This window comes from Condylura cristata, unplaced genomic scaffold (genome assembly GCF_000260355.1).
Source record: "Condylura cristata isolate star-nosed mole 26May11 unplaced genomic scaffold, ConCri1.0 scaffold00008, whole genome shotgun sequence".
In the NCBI taxonomy this organism is placed as follows: Eukaryota; Metazoa; Chordata; class Mammalia; order Eulipotyphla; family Talpidae; genus Condylura; species Condylura cristata.
The window spans coordinates 28,944,639-28,968,170 of NW_004567109.1; the positions used below are offsets into that span (position 1 = coordinate 28,944,639).

A 23,532-nucleotide genomic window follows, 5' to 3' on the forward strand; every position below is an offset into this window, starting at 1 on the left:
TAAATAAATCTTTAAAAAAAAAAAAAAATTCTGAAAATTTAATTTCTTGTAATGGTGAATTATTTCTATATAGTAGGTAGGTAGTGGTTTTAGATAGAAAAGTACATTATAGAAATAATAGAACACATGAATAGACTGTAATTTTAGCTTTACATTACTTCTTATAAATCTCACAATATATCTCCATGATACTAAAAAACCCTTTGGTCTTATTAATAAATCTTAATATTCTTTCTTATATCCAATAATTAATAAGATCTATGCTAAAAATCTATATATAAATATCTAAAGTGAGTCCACATTGCACCAATTTTCTGTATAGAAAAGTGTGAAAATGAAATAAAATTGCAAATTTTACATCTAATATTTCCATTTAAAGTACATTAACTTTCCCTAACCATCAGGCAATAGACTATTAACTGAGTGACTGGTTGGAATGTATTGCTATAAACTGAGAATAATGTTAACTAGATTTCTATTCAGAAAATCTATACTAGAAAGTAAACATTAGATACAGTAACTGACAATAAATTAGCCTGTATCCTGCCATTTTTACAAAATCACCTTTTTAAAATAAATAATAAAAATTACGCTATGCCATAATCTCCATTTTCCATTCTCTGTAGGATTTTCAAAAAATCATTTATAAAACAATAAAGACTGAGAAATTTATCTTAAATTCAAGATTAAACAAGGAGAAGGTTGTGTGGTTTAAAAAATAAGTATAAAATGTATTTGTACCTGGTAAAAATGTTGTTATAACCTTTGACATTTCTTCCACAATTTCCTGACGGACTCTGAGGTCATCATCTGTTATTCCTTGTTCTTTTGCTAATTCAATAACTGCAATACTTAAAGCAGCCAAGTGTGCAGGGGAAGGAGGTGGAAGAGAACGAAGCTCACTTTCTTCCTGTTTTTCCTATTAGTATAACATTTAACAACAACATAAAAATAATCTATTTTAATGTCCTTATATTTAGGAGGGAAGGACAGAAATTTATTAGTTCAACAAATAGTCACCTCTTAATGTCAGTGTTAAGACACCTAGATTGAAAGTGAACAAAAAAAACAAGAAATCCTGCCTTTGTGAAGTAGGACTGAAGAATAGGAAATGCTATTGGAGAAGTTGCTGTTAAACATTAAAAAACAAAACATATTTTACTTTACTGCCTACATAAAATTCTGATATACAACATCAAAGCCAAGACACCATAATACTTAGCTGATAATTTTGCTGCAGCAATTTGTCTTACATATAGAGATGATTAGCATTAATATAGCATGAGTAAAGAATCACACAAAAACATCCTAGATTACCATTACCTTTAATATCATTTAAAGTTAATACAACTAGTTATTTCTTATTTTATCCAAACTAGGCAAAATATTTTAAAACACTATTCTGTTTACAGTTCGAAAGTCAACCTGAAGTGGAGCTCAAAGGGGACTATTCATATATGCACAAGGACACTTTTAATTTATATTCTGATTATAAAAATAGATGCAAAGTGCAAAAGCTACATAAATACAGAAAAATGCAAATAAGAAAATCACCCACAATCTCACAACCATTTCTTTCATTCTTAACATAAATGAGACCATAGTTTTTTTTTTATTAAATATGATGTAGGCATCCTCTGGTACCATCTTTCAGAGGAGAAATAATCTATTACTTTTTGAGAGTTCTCTGCAGGCTTAATTAATTTGTTTGTTCACTCCTTCCCACCACAATATAATTAATCAAAGACTTCTAATTTTATTCATTGTTACCATATTCAATCTTAACATATATAAAGTTTAACTGAGGTAGAGGATTATCAAACACAAGAGGCAAGACTATCGCATTTTTATGTTTCTCATGACCACTTCTGTAATTCTTAATTATATCTAATTCCTAGTTGGATGCTAAGTTTTCTGAACTTTTTTTTTTTTAGAATTATCCAAGTTATTAACAAAAATGAAAAATCATACCAGATTTACAGGGAAAAACTCCTTTATATACATAGAAGTATATAAAATGCTGACTTGATTGACACAAAATGTTTAATATTATACATTATTATAGAAAAGATAAAGCACATGAAGACACTATCCTACTGCCTCAAACATTCTCATAGATACCCTCAGATCACTGATCATTCTCATGTTCCTGATAGCCTCACATTTCCTCTACCATTAATATTCTCATGTTCCTGATAGCCTCATATTTCCTCTATCATTAATATAACTAATGAAATCCCTACCCTACCCTTAGGTAACTTATATTCTAGAGGAAATAGAAAAGACAGACAGACACACACACATACACAAAATGTAATTTATATTCATTCATAAAATAAAAGAAGGAAATCCTGCCATTTTCACATGTATGGATCTTGAGGGCCCTATGGTTAGAAATAAACCAAGCACAGAAAGAAAAATACAGTATGATGTTATTACATATGGTATCAAAAAAGGGAGAAAGAAACCTAAACTCATAGCTATGAAGGACAGCCTTGTGGTTTCCAGAGAGAGGAGTTAGAGATGTAGGCAAAATGGGTGAAAGTGATCAAAAGGTACAAAATTCTAATAAGTCCTGGGAATATTATGTACAACATGGTGACTATAGTAAACAGTAATGTATTATACATTTGAAGATGGTAAGAGAACTTAAAAGTTCTTAAGAAAAAGACTGTGTGGAGATATATTTTATCTAGACTTACCGTGGCAATCATTTCACAACAGATACATATATTCAATCATTATATTGATTATTGCTACTATAATATATACTGGAATAGTCAGTATTCTTGTAAGGAATACTTCACCTGAAATTAATAAAATGCTTAATTTCAATTATCCCTCAATTTTTTTAATTAAAAATAAATCTTTAAAAAAAGTGAATGTATTAACATTTCCACAGCAGTACTGTTTGAGGCTATAGTTCCTCCACACCCTTGACAGCACTAGGTATAGTAGGTCTGTTTTAATTTCACTTGTTCTTCTGAGTGTACTGATTTCCCTAGTAACAAAAAAAAAATGCTAAGCTTTTCTATGTGTTTGACAATTCCAATCCAAATTTTCATTGAAGTTCTCTCTAATAAAAAAGTGTTAGCTTAATTTGGCCAGGAGGCATTCCCACTAGCAGTGAAGGAGAGTTCTTTTATCACATCCTCATCAAAATTTGTTGTTGCCAGTTGTTTTAATATGTGCCATTCTTACTGGTATAAGGTGGTATCTCACTGTAATTATGATTTGCATAGAAAGTTGTTGGAAGTTCCTCAAACTGCTAAAAAGTGAGCAACCACATGACCCAGCAATTCTATTTTGAGGGATTTACCCAAAGGACGCAAAAATATTAATTCAAAAGGATACCAGCACCCCTATGTTTATTGCAGCAGAATTTTAACAGGTAATATTTGGAAACAACCCAAATACCTAAAAATAGATGACTGGATCAAGATGTGGTAAGTATATGTGGTGTAATACTATTCAGCACCCAAAAAGATAAGTTAATACTATTCACAGCAATATGGACAGAGCTAGAAGTGATTATGCTCAGTGAAGTTAAATCTGAAGGAAAAATATTGGATGGTTTCACTTATAGGAGGACTATTGGGGAAGTAAGATCGGGGAAAAAATAGTAACAATAAAAAAATAAAATTAACAGGCAACTATAAACAGAGATGTTCTGCAACAGAGGAAGAAGGAGAGGGATCAAACAGGGAAGAGAATAAGGGTCTATGGTGATGGTGAACTGGTAGTGGGAATTCTATGGGGACTACACCTGAGAAAAGCACTGTACAAAAATAAACAACAATGTAAAATATATGAAAATTATTATTTAAAAAAGCGTCACCTTAGCCTTCCTTGGTGAAGCACAGCACTGCAAGCTAACCACAGGTGTTTCAGTGGGAGTTCGATCCCTGGCCCCACAGGTAATCTACATGGCATGGCAGACCTCTCCTGACCTGCCTGCTGCTCCCTTCAGCAGTGTACTTGACCGATCTGCCTGTTCTGCTCCCCACTCTGTCTGTGGTGAATCCATTCTCTCACCGCCCCTGCACCTCTGGCTTCTACCCCAGTTCTGTATGAATAAATAAATCTTTAAAAAAAAAAAATTTTCAATATTTTTAAAAAGTCAGCTTAATTCTTTTGTCATATTTTTATTGGAGAATGAAATATGTTTACTAATTACTATGAGTATGCAAAACTATTTACATGATATATGTACAAATTACATACCAAATATGATTTGCAAGTACTCTCCCAGTCTATGACTAGTGTTGTCATTCTCTATAGAGTATCTTTCAAATGGCAAACACATATTTTTGAGAAAGTTTTAATAATCAGTTTTTTCCTTTCTCCTTTCTATTTTTCTCCTTGCCTAATCCAAATCACAAATTTCCTTCAACTTATTTTTCTAGAACGTTTATACTTACAGATTTTAAGCTTTATGATTCATTTTGGAATTTTCTGTATAAGATTTGCACATTTTTGATGCTATTATAAATAATTTAATTTCAATTTCACACTGTTTATTTTAGTATATAAAAAATACAACTGATGTTTACATATTGATATCATATTATTCAACTTTACTAAACTCACTCATTATTTGATTTTACTGGCTTTCCACATAAAGAGACTTACTGCCTACATATATATTCTTACTTCTTTTCCAAACTGGATGACTTTTATTTCTTTTTCTTGCCAATTGCAGTAACTAGAACCTTTAACACAATTTTGAATACAAGTAATAATAACTTTTATCCATTAAAATTTTTTTAGTGTTGAGAAAATGTACAAAAAAATGTACTGTCTTAACCACTTTTAAGTATGCATTTCAGGGCATTAAGTACATTCATATGATGAAACCATTAATTACATCATTCATCCATGGAACTCTATTAACCTTGCAAAATTAAAACTCCACACCTATAAATGATAACTCCCCACTTCCCAAGCCCTGGTAACCATTCTACCTTCTGTCCCTATAGTTTTGAGGGTTATAAGCAAGTAGAATCATATAGTATTTTTCTTTATTGTGACTGGCTTATTTTGCTTAGCATAAAGCCTCAAGGCCCATCCATTGCAGCATCTCTATCCTTGTTACATGTGTATATAAGTGTGTATATAGACCTTTTTGCTTATCTTTTCAGATAGGGAAATGTGTTATTTCCATGTTTTAGCTGTGAATGATACTATATGAGCTTGAATGCACAAATGTCTTTTCAAGAACCTGCTCTCAATTCTTTTGAGTACATATTGTTTTGAATATTCTGAAAAAAAAAATCACAGTATTTTTCCCACATAGCAATTTTCATATCTATTTCTCCATAACCTTTGGGAGATAGCATTCCATCTTTAATTTTTATACAGATATGTTTTAATATGTTCAGGAAGGTCCCCTTCTATTCTTGATTCACTAAGACTTTTTAAATAAGTTTTCTTTAATGCCTCTTCAGCATTTGTCGAGATTCTCATATAATTTTTGTATGTTTGTTTGTTAACAGGACAAATTACATTGATTGATTTTCTAATGTTAAACTTACACTGCTCTCCTAGGATAAAATTCCACTTGGTCATGACAAATTTCTCCTTTAATATATTGTTGAATTCAAGCACTAAAATAGTATTTTAAATATTTGCATCTATATTCATAAGCAATTTTGGTCTTTTACTTTCATTATAATGTCTTTTTCTAGTTTTGGTATCAGAATAATATGGGTATCATGTATAGAATTCCATGTTTTAGAAGATTTTTATAGAACTGGGATACATTTATTAATTATTGCAGAGTTCATTAATATTCTTTTCTTTTTTTTCAAGTTCTTGTTTCTGTTTCATTTTGGATATTTTCATTGCTCTTTTCAAGTTCACTAATCTTTTGTTTGGCAGTGTCTGATTTGCAGTAGGTCTTCCAGTGTATTTTTCATCTTAGACATTGAATTTTTAATTTCTGTAAGACAAACTGAATCTTTTGTGTATCTTTCACTGCTCTATTAAATTTCTAGAACATCAGGAATATATTATGTTGACTATCTTAATGTCCTTCTCTGCAAATTCTGTCAGTTCAAGGTCGATTTTGGCAGGCTGATTTTTCTCCTTTTCATGATTCAGACTTTTCTGCTTTTTTTATATGCCCTGATAATCTTTTGACTGAATTCCAAACAATGTGAACTTTGGGGGTGGAGAATATGGATATTTTGTATTTCTCAAAATATTCAAAGGCTTTGTTCTATAATGATATTAAATACTTGGAAATAGTTTATCCTTTTGGGTTTTGCATTTAAAACTTTAGTCTAGACCACATTTAGTTTAGAACTAAGTAGTCCCCAATATGAAAAAAAGATTCTTCTCAGTACTTGAACGAATGCCACAGGAAATATGAGGGTACCAGTCTAGATAGTGTGAAGGTAATATTCTCAGGTCTGTGTGAGCATAAAGCTCTGTTCTCAAGTTTCCTCAAATAGTTCTCCCCCTGTCTTCATGTAGCCGTCCTACAAGTCCATAACAATCAGTTTTGTGCTAAATACTCCAAGGAACTATTCACAGCTTTTGGTTCTCTCTCTGGATAGCTTTCTCTTTTGTTATTCTGTCCTGCAAATTCTAGCCATCTTGGACATTCTGAATTCAAGTTCACCTCCTCAACTCTGAGTCTACAGGTTCCCCTCATAGTGGGTTTTGAAACTCTCTCAAGGCAGGATGATCAGTGGGCTTATCTCATTTGCTTTCCATTCACTGGCTATCCTTAGGTAACTAAAAACCATTGTTAGCTACTTTTGTCTTTTGTTATTTCAAGAAGGTAATTTCACCAAAAGAATCCAGTGGCTGTTTTTGAGGATTTGTATAATATTTTAAATATTTTCCATATAATGTACACAATGTACATTGGTGTTCTTTTGAAGTTTCTTGTCTGAAGTTATCTGAGCCCCCTATAACTAATGATGGGCATCTTTTGATATTTTTGGGAATTTCCCAGTTACTATCCCCTATACTACCACTTTGCTCTGACAAATCAGGTCTCCTGAAGCTCTAATTAAATAAAAATAAGAGACTGATAAAATTTAAATTTTATCTCTTCTAAGTTACTGTTTTTTAAGATTGTTTCTTATTCTACAAGTATTTTAAACATTTATTTATTTATTCATACAGAACTGGGGTACAAGCCAGAAGTACAGAATCGGTGAAAGGCTTCACCAAAGACAGAGTGTGGAGCAGAACAGGCAGATTGACCAAGTACACTGCAGAAAGGAGCAGCAGGTGGGTCAGGAGAGGTCTGGTGCACCATGTGGGTTACCTCCTGGGCTGGGATCAAATTAGCACTGAAGCGGCTATAGTCAGCTTGCATCCTAACCCGTTGCGCCATCAGGGAGGGCCCACAAGAAAAATATATTAAGCACCTACATGTGTCAGACACTGACCCAGGAAATGCAAAACCAAAAATAGTTAAGATACTAAGCATACCTTCTAAAATATTATATAATGAAGTACAGGAGAAACAGCAAACATTTACAATACATTACATTAGATTTTTCTAATCAAGCTGCTATAGAAGTACCAGGAAGGAGTACTTAGCCCAAATTTGTTAGGAAGGTCAGATAAAGAATATTTCTCAAAGATATATGAGCAGGGCCCTCCCTGGTGGCGCGGCGGGTTGAAGCACAGCACTGAGAATCTAAAGCCGCTTCCTCATGAGTTCGATTCCCACCTGCCCCGGAGGTGACCACATGGCGTGGCAGACCTCTCCTGACCCGCCCGCTGCTCCCCTCAGCAGTGTGCTTCGTCGATCTGCCTGTTCTGCTCCCTACTCTGTCTCTGGTGAATCCTCTCACCCTCCGCATCTCTGGCCTGTACCCCAGTTCTGTGTGAATAAATAAATAAATCTTAAAAAAAAAAAAAAGACATATGAGCAGAGTCCTGGTATTGAGTAAGTTATACAGTATTAAAATGGTAACTTAAAAAATTAAATAGCTAATATTTTATAAAAATATGAAAATATTATATAAAAGTAACTTACCAAAATATTTTTCTTATGTCATTTCTCCTTTATATGTCTATGAGCTCCCTGGATGTTTTCAATATGAATTAAACAAAGTTTGCATATATACAGACAAATGTATATTCTGAGCTCCCTATAACTAATGATGGGCATCTTTTGGTGACATATATTCTGGTGACATACTATTTAAAAACAAGAGCAGGGCCTTCCCTGGTGGTGCAGTGGGTTAAAGCACAGCACTAACAAGCTAAAGCCACTTCTACATGAGTTCGATCCCCATCTGCCCCGGAGGTGATCCACATGGCATGGCAAACCTCTCCTGACCAGCCCGCTGCTTCCCCGCAGCAATGTACTTCATCAATCTGCCTGTTCTGCTCGCCACTGTCTCTGGTGAATCCTCTCACTGCCCCTGAACTCTGGCCTGTACCTCAGTTACAAATCAATAATCTTTAAAAAACAAAACAAAAGCAGGGGCGCTCCCTGGTGGCATAGCAGATTAAAGCACAGCACTAAAAAGCTAAAGCCACTTCAACATGAGTTCGATTCCCGCCCCAGAGGTGATCCACTTGGTACAGCAGACCTCTCCTGACCTGCCCACTAACCACCTCGGCAGTGTACTTCGTCCATCAACCTGTTCTGCTCCCAACTGTCACTGGTAAAATCCTCTCGCCACCCCTGTACCTCTAGCCTGTACCCTAGTTTTGTATGCATAAATAAATATTTTTTAAAAATAAAATAAAAAGAAAAGCAGGACCTCCCTGGCAGCCCAAGGGAGTCACTGTATCTCAGCACTGTGAAGCAATCCCCAGCCACTGTAGCACAAGTTCAACCCCAGGCCAGGGAGCTAATCCAAATGGCCCAGCAGACCTCTCTGGTCTCACCGGCTGCTCCCCTCAACCGTGTATTTCAGTTAATCTGCATGTTCTGCTCCCTACTATGTCTCTGGTGAATCCTCTCACCCTCCCTGCACCTCTGGCCTAGAGTCCAGCTCCTGTATGCATAAATATGTTAATCATTTAAAAAAGAGAGAAAGAAAAGCATTCTACTCATATTTATGTCTATGAAATATTTGAATAAAAATAAACTTACAAATTAGGAATTCCCAAAACTTTTAAGACATAGCCTATGGGTATGACCTTCATCTCATACCATTTTCCTCTGAGCTTTCTTTGCTCTCTTACTAGCACTCTTTCAGTTCCTTATATGCCATGTCCTTTTCTGCTTTGAGATTTTTATTCATGTTGCTTTATACAAATAATATCTTTGCTTTTAAAGTGTCCTTAGTACATTTTCCCTGTTAACAAAACCCATCTTTCTTGTTCAGAATTATCTTCACCAAAACTTTAGAAATGCTGAAAGAAAGAAGCATGGCAATCATATTCACTATTTAGACATAGAGCACACAAAAACTCAGTAAATATCAGTTGGGTTTAAACTTAGGAAATCAGCATTCTTCACAATGAACAAATGGTGTCTGAAGTTCCCTTCTGAATTAGCTAATGAAAGTAATCAGAGTTTTCGATACTATCACTTCAATTATTAACTTATGTTTGCATAAATAATTCATTTTAGTTTCATAAATGAAAAAATTTTTGATATAGCTTTACCTTTGAAAAATAAAATATTTTGCAAAAAGAACTTACCAAGATATTTTTCTTATGTCGCTTCTCCTTTATATGTTTGTGAGCTCCCTGGATGTTTTCAATGTGAATTAAGCACAATTTGCATAGATACCGACAATTGGTGTATTCTGGTGAGCGCTGAAAGGTTAAAACAATGCTAAAGGTTAAAACAATATTTTTACAGAAAATATATATACTAATCTTAAAACATGATCATGCTAAGTTAAATATGTCTGAAAATCACCTAAATATATTTTAGAATTTAAGATTCTTTTTTAAGGCAGTTTTACTACTTGGTTTTACTCCAGTGTGAAAAGTTGAATATTCAATTTTTCAGTACAAAAAAAATAAACCCAATTCACCCTCAACTAAGGGATTTCAAATAATTAATTGCAAATATGGAAGACACTTTCAAAGTGTCTTTAGATTCCAGTCAGTCAATCTTATGGCAATAAATGAGTAACTTCTTGAGGTAACTATTTTGAAACACCAATTTGACAAACAAACAAAAAAAAAAATCACAATATTTCAAGTATAATTTATATATGTATTCTTGAAGTAATTTTAAAAACTTAAGAATTCATGTCAGTTATATGCCAAATACTATGCTAATCCCCCAAATTACTTAAAATAATCCAACATAAAATATAATTGATTGCTATTATCTTCATTTGATAGCTAGACAAAAGCTCACAGAACTTGCAACTTTCACAAGAATACAATAACATTAAGTTGCAAATGCTGAATTTAAATTCATGCATATCTAAATCCAAAGCCAGCACTTTACCTGTAAGATAACAAATGAACAATTTTTTAAGAAGTGTTGAATTTTGGCCCTCCCTGGTGGAGCAGCTGGTTAAAGCAGAGCACCAAGAAGCTAAAGCCACTTCAGCATGAGTTCAATCCCTGCCCCGTAGGTAACCCACATGGCGTGGCAGACCTCTCCTGGCCCACCTGTTGCTCCCCTCAGCAGTGTATTTCGTCAATCTGCCTGTCCTGCTCCCTACTCTGTCTCTGGTAAATCCTCTCATAGCCCCCGCACCTCTGGCCTGTACCCCAGTTCTGTATGCACAAATAAATAAATCTTTGGAAAAAAGTGTTGAATTTTAATACATTGCTTCTAGCGCCTTATACTGAAATTGCCAGCAATATTTAATTTTTAATCTTAGCTTTACTCTTCAATAGGCTTTAGCACCTGACAGTCATTTCAGAGCACTATATGATTTTTCTTTAAATGTGAAAATTGTCCCAAATTTACTTTTAGTCCTGCCACAGGCTAAAAATAAAGTCATCATTTATAGAATATCTATTAACTTTACAACAACCCTATGAGGATTTCCCCATTTTACTAGCAAAGCAACTAAATCTTAATGGATTAAGATTTATTAAGATAATTTACCCAAAGTAAAAAGCAAGTAATAAGACTTTGCTCAGCCTAGTCATTCTGACACTTTAGTATAAAATTCTTCCAAATATGTCTTAACTAGGGAATGAGTTAAACTGCCAGAGAGACTTCTTCCTCTTTATTTCAGAAAACAATTACTTCTTAAACCACCAAGTATTTTCTAGTGATATGTTCTAGGAGCTAAGGATTTTAGTGTAAACAAAACAAATTAAAACCCCTGTCTTTATAACACTACAGTGCAGCAAGGAAGGAACACATGTAGAAATTGATAGGAATATGAGAAACTCAAAAACTTTTTAAAATAAGAGTTGTCACATAAGATCTTAATAATAAACTGATAAAGGTAAGTGAAGGATTGATTTGTATGGATATATGGTAAGAGATACTATAAGCAGACAGAGACAAGACTGCTAAAGCCCTGAAGCAGAAATGTGCCTAAGATATTTAAGAAACTACAAAAAGGCTAGTATGATAGGAACAGAGAGATAATAGGGATCAGATCACAAAATCCAACATGAAGATTAACTTTTATTCTATGTGTGGAAGGAAACGATATAAAGTTTTTCAACAGAAAATTACAAGGTCTAATTTTGCCCTGTTACAATTACAATTACAAGAACTTATTGCCACTATGGTGTACTACAATAATCAGAAAAGCGATGATGCTGTTTTGTTTTAAAATAAGAGAAGTTCAGTTGGATTTAGAGGTTGATAGCATAACTACAGAATATCTTAAAGTCAACAGTATTGATGAGGTCACTAAGGAAGTTAGTAGACCATCACACGAATTTCTCAATTGTGAAGTGTTAGCAGAAAAGCTTGCTATAACACTAAATGTGGACTGAAAAAGCTTGAGATTATATCTCAACTCTGGGTAAAGCTCTGTCACTGTGACCTGCTTCTATCTCCTTATTTATAAAACGCAATAATTAAATTTGCCCTACCTGGTAAAGTAATTTATCCTACAAGGAAGCGACTCTGTAGAACTTATTCCATAGCAGATATTGTGCCAAGAAGTTTATTATCGTATTTAATCAGCGTTAACAACCTAATGAACAATGTGTTGTTTATATCACCTACATCTTACTAATGAAGAACTATGGTTTAAAGGGGTAAATGACTTATCCAATGTTATCTAACCAGTAAGTGAAATGAGCTAGATCTAGTGATTCCAAAACCATACGCTTAACTACTAAGTTCACTAGCTCTAATTACTGAACTACTATTACATCCAAGGACTACTTTAAGTACATCAAGTTAGACAAAAATGTTCTCACCATGATGAAGCTTCCAGTTATCACATGAGAAACATTGTAAGTATTTCCTAGTCAACATTTAACTTTCAATTTATTCTATTTTACAGCAGGAGTTTATTCCTATTTGGAACAGGTTAAAAATCTACATCTTGGGACTACATCAAGTTAAAGAGCTTCTGCAAAAGAGACATTACAAAAAAAAAAACAAACAGCCCACTAATTGGGAAAACATTTTCTCAGACAAAAGTAATGAGAAAGGACTGATCACAAAAATATACAGAGAACTGATGAAACTCAACAAAAATAAACAATCCCATCAAAAAATGGGCAGAAGAGCTAAAAAGACACTTCTCCAAAGAGGAAATGCAGAGGGCCAACAAGCATATGAAAAAATGTTCAACATCACTCATAATAAGGGAGATGCAAATTAAAACCACAATGAGATACCACCTCACCCCAGTGAGAATGGCACATCTTCAAAGAACTAGCAACAACAAATGTTGGCGAGGATGTGGAGAAAAAGGAACTCTCCTGCACTGCTGGTGGGAATGCAAACTAGTACAACCACTATGGAAAACTGTTTGGCAGTTCCTCCAACTGCTAAACATGGAGCTTCCCTACGACCCAGCAATCCCACTCCTAGGTATCTACCCAAAAGACACAAAAACACTGATTGAAAAAATACCTGCACCCCCATGTTTATTGCTGCTTTATTCACAATTGGAAAGCATGGAAACAGCCCAAATGCCCAAAAATGGATGACTGGATTAAAAAGATGTGGTATATATACACAATGGGATATTACTCAGGAACCAAAAAAAAGAACACATGTCTTTTGCAGCAACATGGATGGAACTGGAAAAGATCATGCTTAGTGAAATGAGCCAGAAAGAAAAGGAAAAATACCAGATGGTTTCTCTCATAGCAGGAATACAACGGAACAGGTGAGAAAATAATGATAATGATGAACAACTATATACCAGAGACATTCTATGCGGGTAGTGTGGGGAATGGGATCAAAAACTGGGGGGGTGGGGGGTGGAGATGCACTGGACTATGGTGATGGCACATGGGTGATTTGGTGATGGGAAGCCCAAGGGGATTGCAAATGAGATGGAAAAATGCACAAAATAATGTAAAAATAAACGATTATATATATATATATGTATATATAAAGTTTCCCCCAACTGAAGAGTAAATAAATGTACATTTCAATGTAAAAAAAATCTGTATCTTTACTTCTCAATTAAATCTATGGATATACTGTGAATCAAAGGATCTGATGAAATCAAAAGCAACCTTTTAAAATTATCCTTACAAAAAAACAAAAAGGTTCATTAAGAGTGTACTGTATTGAAAACAAGAGACTTCAGAAGGCATGAGTAACGAAAAGGCATCAAAAAACTATAGATATCTGTGCTGCTATTGGATATTTAAATCACTGTTATCTAAATCAACAACAAATGTTTTCCATGCTTCCAAGTTTTATTTCATCCCAGTCCATTCTTTCCTACAACCATCAAATATCCATTCCATCTCAATGTCTTTTCCCAAGAAATTATCTTTCCTGCTTCATATACTGTTATCTTTCCATTCAGTTCCTTACTTTCCTGAAAACATTTTCAAGTTAAAATATGTAAAAGTGTATGTAAGTATGTAAAAGATGTAAAGATTTTACATGCCACCCTTCCTCAGTGTACCTGGGTCAACTTCTAGTCATTCCTTAGATTCAGTTCCAATGTTACCTCCTTATAACTTTTCTCAATTGATGCCTCTATATCTCAACTTGAGTTCTCGCCTTTGTCTATAATCTCATTTTCAAACAACACTGTTATTACTATTACTTACACATTTTCTCTAATTACTTACACATTTTCTCTAATTAGTATATCCTAGAAAAACAGTACCATGTTTAAAAATGCCACACATGCCCCAATTCAACCTTTTCTCAAGGCACTCAGTACTTATCTTGACAATATACAAATCTGAACACCTAACTCCAGGCTTAGGAAAAGGAAAGTAAGAGGAAAGACAGAAATAAGTAAAACAGCAAACTGCAAAAAAAAAAAATCTTCCTTCTAATTAAGATCTTAGTAAGACTAACCAAATGTTCTCCTATTTTATGGACCTCTGCTCCTTGATATTACTTTCTATTTTACAGGGTGACTACTCTCTCATAAGCTCTATTAAAATTCAGAATTGCCTTCTTCAATCTAGAAATAACCTCATTTTTGTAAACTATATGAAATCATACCATTTCTTTCTTTCCTATTTATCAAGAACAATAACCTATTTCCTTGTATATATACAAATATCCCAAGTATCTATTTGTGAACAGATTATTTATGATTCTTTCCTTCAATACCTAGCAGTGTATCTGTTAAGGGAGATATATGTATTTCTAGGTTAAGAAATTAATACTGAAAAGTAAGATACCGTAGAATACCAATAGCCAGAACAGTTCACATTATACAAAACTTATTCAGTAAATATGTAAGAGAAAAGAAAACAGAAAAGAAACCACTGTGGAAAGGAGAAAATCTAGAACACTGTGTAATGTTTGCTAATTTATTTCTCTACTCCAAATGGACTATTAAATTCTAATGAGCAGAAAATGTGCCATTTTTACCAAAATATTCCCAATGTCTCCCACAGTATCTACAACATTAACAAGCACAAGTATCTATTTGATGACTGAATGAATCATGGGATAGCAAAAGGACAAAGTAATATTTTAGTAAATACTCTATGCATTCACAAAGAGTATTTTATGTTCTGTAGACCATATAGTCTCAGTATCAACTACACAACTCTGCCATCGTACCAGGCATAGATAATATATAAACAGCACAGCTGTGTTCCCATAAAAGTTTGTTTACAAAAACAAAGGGCTTGGTGTATTTTACCAAAATTTTTTAAAAATGAAAAACACAAAACAAAGGATTATCTATAGTTTGATGACCCCCTGGATAAATGAATAAAGTAAGATTCACAAATCTAAGATTTTGCAGAACAAAGAAAGGAGAGAAAGGGAGTGGAAAGTTTAGGGAAGATGAGTGTTATCTCTTACCTAGAAATAAAATTAAAATAAAAATAATTGTATTTGGCCCTCCCTGGTGGCGCAGCGGGTTAAAGCACCACACTAAGAAGCTAAAGCCACTTCTGCATGAGTTCGATTCCCGCCTGCCCCAGAGGTGACCACATGGCGCGGCAGACCTCTCCTGCCCCGCCCACTGCTCCCCTCAGCAGTGTACTTCGTCGATCTGCCTGTTCTGCTCCCTGCTCTGTCTCTGGTGAAGCCTCTCGCCGCCCCTCAGCCTCTGGACTGTACCCCACTTCTGTATGTAGAAATAAATAAATCTTTAAAAATAAATAAATAAATAAAAATTGTATTTAATAAAGTTATGAAACATTTTCCTCCAAATAGCAAACAATATAGCATACTTTTTCAAGTCGAAAGATGTGATCTCTTTCTAAACGTTCTTCAGCTTGTTTCAAGCCTAGCCTCTGCTCAGGTGTCAATGTAGATTCATCTATCACAGTGGCATTTTCTAAATAGTCCATCTCTGAAGAATTTTCTTTGTTAGATTCATCATTCTTCACTTTACCTAGAAAAGGAAGCAATCACTTCATTACCATCATCAGAACTGGGAAATTTTTTAACTTCTTTATAAAAACATTCAATTTATACACAACAGAGAATAAAACGTTCCATGTATTTTCCTTATTTATACAAAGTGGATGTACCTATGTAAAATAATAGATGTATGATATCAAAATTCACAAAGCAAAACCACCTTCAAATGCCTATCTTGTTCTACCCACCTATTATCAAAAGACTGAGATTCACAACACAAGACCAACAGTAAATAGGATAAAAAGGATAATCCCAAAGATCAGTCACTGATACACTAACAGTTAAAAGAACATATATACTCCAGACCACAAACCCACAACAGGCTCCTCTTTTACTTTCACTGAAACACTGGGTATCACAATACCAATATTTTTTTCTGTTTCTTTCCCTCCTAACTAGATTCTTATCATTTTAAGGCATAAACTATGTATTTTCATCTTTACATTTCCAGCATTCAGCAATATAAACCTAGCATACAAAAGGACCCTTATCCAGTATAATTTTTAAACAAAAACTGAAATCATTTTTAAATACTTGAAAGTTTTTAAGGACACTCTCAAAAAGTTCAAAATAAGCTTTAAATACTGTAGTATATTACATATAGTTCATGTCTTCATCAAGGCAGTAAACAAAATAAATATAGTAAGTACAGGTTATAAGAAATCCTGTAAAAAGAAAAAAGCAGTAAAAATAAAAAAAAAAAAAAAGCAAGCAAGTAACAGGGGGAAAAAATTTAAGTATAAGAGTCGGGGAAGGTTTCCCTAAAATGTAAAGCCAAGATCAAAAGAAAAACAGCTAAACTCCCCTTATTTCTAACCACATATTTTACTCTAACACTTTTCACATCATTTAAGCCAACTGTGCTAGAATAAATCAATCACCAATAAATCAATCACCACAATTTCAAGTCTCAGTACCTTTACACACACCATGAAAAGTGTGTGTAAAAAAACTGGGAATGTTTTACCTGGTCCTACAAAGCTCAATTTAAGGGTCACCTGTTTCAGAATATGGTGATATTCTTTATATTGTCATATACTTTTTAGTACCTCAATTTGCCTAATAATGTAATTTATCTTTCTCCCACATTAAGATAGTAAGTTTTTTAATGCTAGTACCAGGTTTTATTTAACTTTGTACCTTCAAATTTTAATATAGTTCCTAGAGTTGACACTTAGTAAAAGGATACTGATTAAATTAATTTGGACATCTCTATCCTCAAAAAATAACTATATGTCATCTGTAAGGACCCTGACAGTCAATTCTACCTTTTGTTAGCACTAATTTTCTGAACAAAGAAGAAATGGTGGGCACCTCTGGAAGTGATGTATGTCCTAGTACCAAAATATGAAGTTTCCAGAATAGGAGCATAACTCTTAAACATGTTATTAAAATGTTCAAACATCAGAAGTATAGTTAGGGTAGCCAAGAGTTTCTTAAACTATCACTAGGGAAATCCTGATTTCCATGAACAATTTGCAGTTGTGTCCTAATAATGACAAAACTAGTTTAGTTTTTTAGAAACCATTTTATGACAAAAACTGAAATTACAATTTTTTTTTCTACATTTCATTTAAAAAGGTAGTCATATTTTAACCATCTCTTTTCTACAGGTAAAACTTGCCCTGCAAAGTTGCCTCAGCAAATTCTGTAAAATTATCACTTCTGCTAATATAAAGAATTAGAAAAGGCTATTTATCTTTCTTTAAAAGTCAAAAATAAATGGTTTAATTTTCTGAAATCGACATCAAAATAAAACATCACCACCCAGAATTACCCAAACTTTGCTCCACAGAACACTCGTTCTGTGAAACATTAATATTCTCACAAAAACGTAAGTTAAAAACAGGTATTCAAACAAAACCTGTACATAAATGTCCACATGTAGCATGGTCACAATACTGAAATGTGGAAAATACCCAAATGTCCATGACCAGTAAGTCTATAAAATCTGGCATATCCATACAACGGAATATTATTCAACTGTCTTAATGCAGGCTTCCATAACACAGTACCTGTTTACTCTGTATCTTAAACAACAGAAATTTTTCTTCTAACACTCTGGAAGCTGTAAAGATCAAGATCAAGGTGCTAGCAGGTACGTGCGTAACTACAGCTTTCTCTTGAGTTGTAGACAGCTTCCTTCTCCTTGTGTCCTCACATGGACCTTCCTCAATGAGTGTGAACACAAATATCTCTTTTCTTATAAAGCCACCAATCCTATCAGATTAGGATTCCCTCCTACACAACCTCATTTAAGCCTAATTACCTAAAAGTGCTATTTCCAAATAAAATCACACTGTAAATTAGAATTTCAACATACAAATTTTGAGGGGACATGATTCAGTCTATACTGTCAGCTTTAAAAAGAAGGCTGAATGAACCTTGAAAACATGATGTTTAATGAAGAAGGCCAGAAACAAAACACATGTATGGTTTCATTTCTGTGAAATATCCAGGAAAGGCAAAAACAGAGAAACAGAAGCCTTTAGTGGTTGTCAAAAGCTAGGGAAAGAATAGCAAGTCTGGAAATAGGGAATGACTCCTGGATACATAGTTTCTTTTTGAGTTGATAAAAAAGCTATACAATTAGACAGTGGTGGTGGTTGTGCAACACTGTAAATGCTCTTGGTGTCACTGAATTGGATATTTTAAATTAGTTAAAATGGAACACTACTGGTCTAATTTCTACACTGGCAAGATGCAGCTCTCCTGCCCTTCCATGACTATGTAGGTGTGCGCCTTTCTCCTTTTCTTAATAAACCTGTTCTTTTAAAATATAATAAATAAGTAAAATGGCTAAGATGGTAATTTTTACATATATTCTTACCACCAAAAATAAAGGTAAACATACAGTTACCATATGAGAGCTAGCCAGATGGACATCTGAGGGAAATGTGTTCCAGGCAGAAGAGAAAGCAAATGTGAAGGCTATCAGGTGAGCTTTTGTCCTCACTTCTGAGGAAATGCAATGAAGTCATGCAGCTGGAGCAAAAAGAAAGAGTAAGAAATAGATACAGGCAGAAAAGTATGGGGTTGCCACAGAACACACAGGACCCTAAAGGACACTGGCTTTTACTTTGACGTACGCAAAACCACTGAAACATTTTGAACAGTATTAATGTGACTTGATTAATTTTAATAAGATGCGGGCCTCCCTGGTGGCGCAACGGGTTAAAGCACAAAACTAAGAAGCTAAAGCCACTTCATCATGAGTTCGATTCCCGCTCCGGAGGTAATCCACATGGCGTGGCAGACCTCTCCTGATGCCCGCTGCTCCCCTCAGCAGTGTACTTATTAGATCTGCCTGTTCTGCTCCCCACTCTGGCTATGGTGAATCCTCTTACCGCCCCTGCACCTCTAGCCTGTTCCCCAGTTCTGTATGCACAAATAAATAAATCTTAAAAAAAATATTTAACAAGATCCTTCTAGCTGCTATGTTGAAAACACAATAAAGGGTATTATGAATGAATGTATGCCAACGTGCTAAGATTATGCCCCTCAAAAGCATGATCCTGACTAGTATAATGAACGTCATTCAGGAGTTTATTAGAAATCTAGTATCTCAGGCCCTACTCTAAACTTTCTATTGAAAAAATCACTAGAAAGGAAGCCCAGAAATCTCCATCTTAATACTGTTTCTAGATGACTAGCAACTAAATTTTGAGAAGCCTAGAACTAGAACATTGTCAGGGACTCCCTGACAGTACAAGGGGAACTATGAAGCGATAGTCACTATAGTTTGAGTTTGACCACACAGCAGACCTCTCCTGTCTCACTTGCTGCTCTCCTGAGCAGTGCATTTCAGTCAATCTGCCTGTTCTGCTTTCCACTCTATCTCTGGTGAATCCTCTCACTCCATTCCCGCCCCTGCAACTCTGGCCTATACCCCAGCTCTTGTATGCATGCATGCATGCATAAATAGAATCTTTAGAATACTGACAACTCGATTAATCACTAGGTTCACATGCTCACCTCTCAAGTATTGCTTTAATGTCAACTTCTCTGTGACAAATTTAAATTTGAAATACCAGAAACAGTAGATCTTTCCTGATTTATTCTTCTCATAAGATTCACCACGATCTAACTTACTATGTTTTTGTTATTTGTGTGTTCGCTGTTGGTCTGTTCCACTGGAATATTAATTCCATAAGAGCAGTGTTAACTGCTTTGTTCCTTGCTGTACACCTGTTCAATTTCTTGCATAGCAACATTCAAAAAAAAGCACTCGATGGAAGAAAAGATGGAAGTGTTAGGCAAGAGCTAAAGTTGGGTCTAATGGAGTTTAATCCATGAATATCATGTGGGTCTGAAAGTAATAAAAGTTCTAGAAAGCCTATTAAGTTCAAATAGACAATGATTTGGATATAAAATTTTAATTCTATTTACTTTTCAAAAGACAATCTAATAAAAAAATCATTAATTTGTTTTTTTGTATGGGAAATAAGTGTTAATGATGTATAAACATGACTGATGATGTATAAACATAACTGATAAACATACATAGTGAAAGTAATTCTTTATAACATGAGAAGCACAAGTGGAGAGGGAACAAAATGGACTATAGTGAAGGACTATGGGTGTTTTTATAGTGCATATGGTTTTATAACAATACATGAATGGGGAGATAATATAACTCTAAATCATATATAATGTTGTAGACCATGTTACCTCAATTAAAAAATAGTAAATAAAACATGGGAAATACTTATTTCTAAAAAATGATTGCTATACAAAAAAATCATTCTTATTAATTCATAAAACCAATTCTCCCAAAAGGACCTCTACTTGGTCTACTAGATTCTTGTACTACTTCAACTTAGCTCCACGTTCAACTTGTTCTTCATGTTAACAAATAACAAAACTACATTTAATGAGGTAGTACTAAATGATACGCTCTACTGGATTACTTTACTTAAACTTCATAACATAGGATGCAGCATCCCCAAGATCACTGTTACTAATTAGGGGATATGGGATTCAAAACCAATAGAATTTTACTCAGGAGCCTACAAACTCAACCATTTCATTATGTCATCTCATTTATTTTGTTGTTCTTCATCTTTATTTTTCCCCTCAAAAAAATCTTAAGGTCATATTTTTCATTAATTCAAGTAATCATGCCCTTGGAAGTGATCTCAGATACTAATAATTCCCAGCTCCAATTATTCATGTAGACCTTGTTTATCATAGATTAGATTATCTATACTTAGATATTAGATTATCTAAATGTTACCAGTACTATTATATAATGGATAATGTCCTTAAACTGACTTATTTTTTGGACTTGTCTTAAGCCCTATCTGTACAACTATGAAGCTGGTAATTTTTGGAATATACAAAGATATCTCAATTGAAGTTTCTTTTTAGAATAGTCTATAAACTACCATTTGATTACCACCAGAAACAAAACAAAGCTATTGCTGAATTTTACATGAGTTTCTCGAAATATGATAATGATTTAGAAAGTTTTTTAAAATATCAGAAACATCAGAAAAAAAGATAACCAAGGAAAATTCATTAAGTTAAACAAAACCGGGGTTAAAGTACCCAAAGACATAGACAATATTTATAAACAACAGCTAAGATCAAGATCTGGAAGGAAATTAATTTTATACCAATAATCCTAAACTAAAATGCATTATCTAAACCAGTCTCTACTTCCAGTCTTTGTTTGGCCAACAAATTGGCTGCAATGTAGCCAAAAGATTTTAACTTTTCTTAAAATTCTTCAATGGCTTCTCAAAATACTTATTATAAAGCCCAAACACTCTACAGTATTCTAAAATGTCCTTTATTCTCCAATTCTTGTATACTTTATCAACAGCAACTTTTATCACTTTCCCCAGCAATTCCCTAGTCCATTCATACTGAATCTCAGTCATTTTGTTAGCAGGGATTTACTCAACAAAGTTTAATACCTCAATTAAATCATGTGCTTTCTCAATTCTTAAGTTTTTGGCAATGAGCTAAACTAACCACTTTATTTGTATCAAATCCATCTAATTAGAAATTTCCATGAGTTAAGGCAGTGTTCTGTTGTTGTTTTTAGCTTTCCACTATAAACATGTTTGACATATTATCAGAATTCAACATGTATGTTTGTGTATTAAGTCAATGAATAAGCAATATATTACCAGGACCATTCAGAGAGACGAGGCAGGGGTGTATGTGAAGATATGTATACATACTGAATACAAATTCATTAAATTTATATTGCACTGGTTTTTTACCTACCACAATAAATGTAAAGGTGCTTTTTTTTTTAGTTTACAATGTCATAATATTGTCCTTTTTTGTAAGTGAAATTAAGAGTAAACAAAGGACAATTTAAAGAAAACTAAACAAGTCCAAATATGTGACTTACTTACAAAGTAATTTTAATGTGTACTTACTCAAATCATCTGATGTATCTTCAATTCCTGAAGCACTATCGTCAGAATCACCAGTATTATCTGTGCATGTTTGTTGCTTCTGAGATAGTGGTAAGTTTTCCAGAGCAGATTTTTCACCTTCTACAAAGTTCACTTTGTCCAGAGAAGTAAAGGAGCTTGGAATCTTTTTCCCAATCTGCTGTAATTCTGTCTGTCTCATATTTTCTTTCAATAATAAATTGGATACCTTCTCTGCTTCTGCTGGTGAACTGGGCACCTTTTCTGATTTCATCTGAGAATTTGGTGCTTTTTCAGCTTTCTTTTGAGAACTAAGTGCCTTTTCTGCTACTGTTGCCTGTGAGTTGGGTGACTTTTCTAATTTCACTGGTGAATTAAGCGACTTTGGTGATTTTTCTGCTTTTACCAGTAAATTGGGTGCTTTTTCTACTTTTGTCTGGGAAGTAAGTACCTTTTCTATTTTCACCAGTGAATTGGGTACTTTTTTGGTTTTGCAATGACTCTGATCTCGAAGGACTATTCCCAAATCTTTAGGGCCTGGAACATTGGTAGCATTTACTTTACATGATTTAATTTCTGTTTTATCAATACAAATATCATTTTGTTTACTTTTCTTACTACTATTCCTATTAGGAGAGCTGGTCCCAGTTTCTTTTAAGGATTTATCATTTCTAGCTTTCAAAGTTTGATTAGTTACAACTTTAACTGCTTTGCTTTCTTCAGAAATAGCCGAAGCATTCTTCTTTGGTTCATGATTTTCATTTTTAGAAGTCTTAGACTCTTCCATTATTTGAAAACCTGCTTCTTTCCAATTGTGATACTGCAAAATGGCAAATCTTCAGTAGTATGAATTGCTTCAAATCCAGTTTAGGCAAGCAAACTGTTGGATTAAAAAAAGAAAGACTTCTGTTAAACTTGCATTAAGATTAAAAAAAATTAAACTTGTTTTCAAATTGATTAGTAAAAAGTGAAAAGGAGTTAAAACCCACTTAGTAAATAAACAGCAGCCAAATAGTAGAAAGGACAGCCTAACATAATTATGGCAATATGACATCAAAACAGGTAATTTTAGAGGTAAAGTTTTAGAGTACTCAATAAAAAACTGAAAGGGGGTTCTCCCTGGTGGTGCAAGGGGTTAAACAGGTCAGGAAGGTGATCCACATTGGTGCAACAGACCTCTCCTGATCCACCCGCTGCTCCCCTAAGCAGTATTTCATACCTCTACCTGTTCTGCTT

General features: G+C 33.9%; 1 protein-coding gene across 4 annotated transcripts in view; it reads right to left on the reverse strand.

Moving 5' to 3' along the window:
* ZCCHC11 (zinc finger, CCHC domain containing 11) overlaps window positions 1-23,127 on the reverse strand; it is a 73,694-nt gene extending 50,567 nt beyond the window's left edge. For all 4 annotated transcript variants that reach the window (XM_012722580.1, XM_012722579.1, XM_012722578.1 and 1 more), the window contains exons 1-4: window positions 22,300-23,127; window positions 15,712-15,875; window positions 9,628-9,744; window positions 742-919 (exon numbers count right to left, since the gene is read on the reverse strand). In XM_012722580.1, coding sequence (XP_012578034.1) covers window positions 742-919; window positions 9,628-9,744; window positions 15,712-15,875; window positions 22,300-23,083 — 1,243 coding nt within the window. In that variant the 5' untranslated portion in view covers window positions 23,084-23,127. The remainder of the gene's footprint in view (window positions 1-741; window positions 920-9,627; window positions 9,745-15,711; window positions 15,876-22,299) is intronic.
* Between the last annotated feature and the right edge of the window lie 405 nt (window positions 23,128-23,532).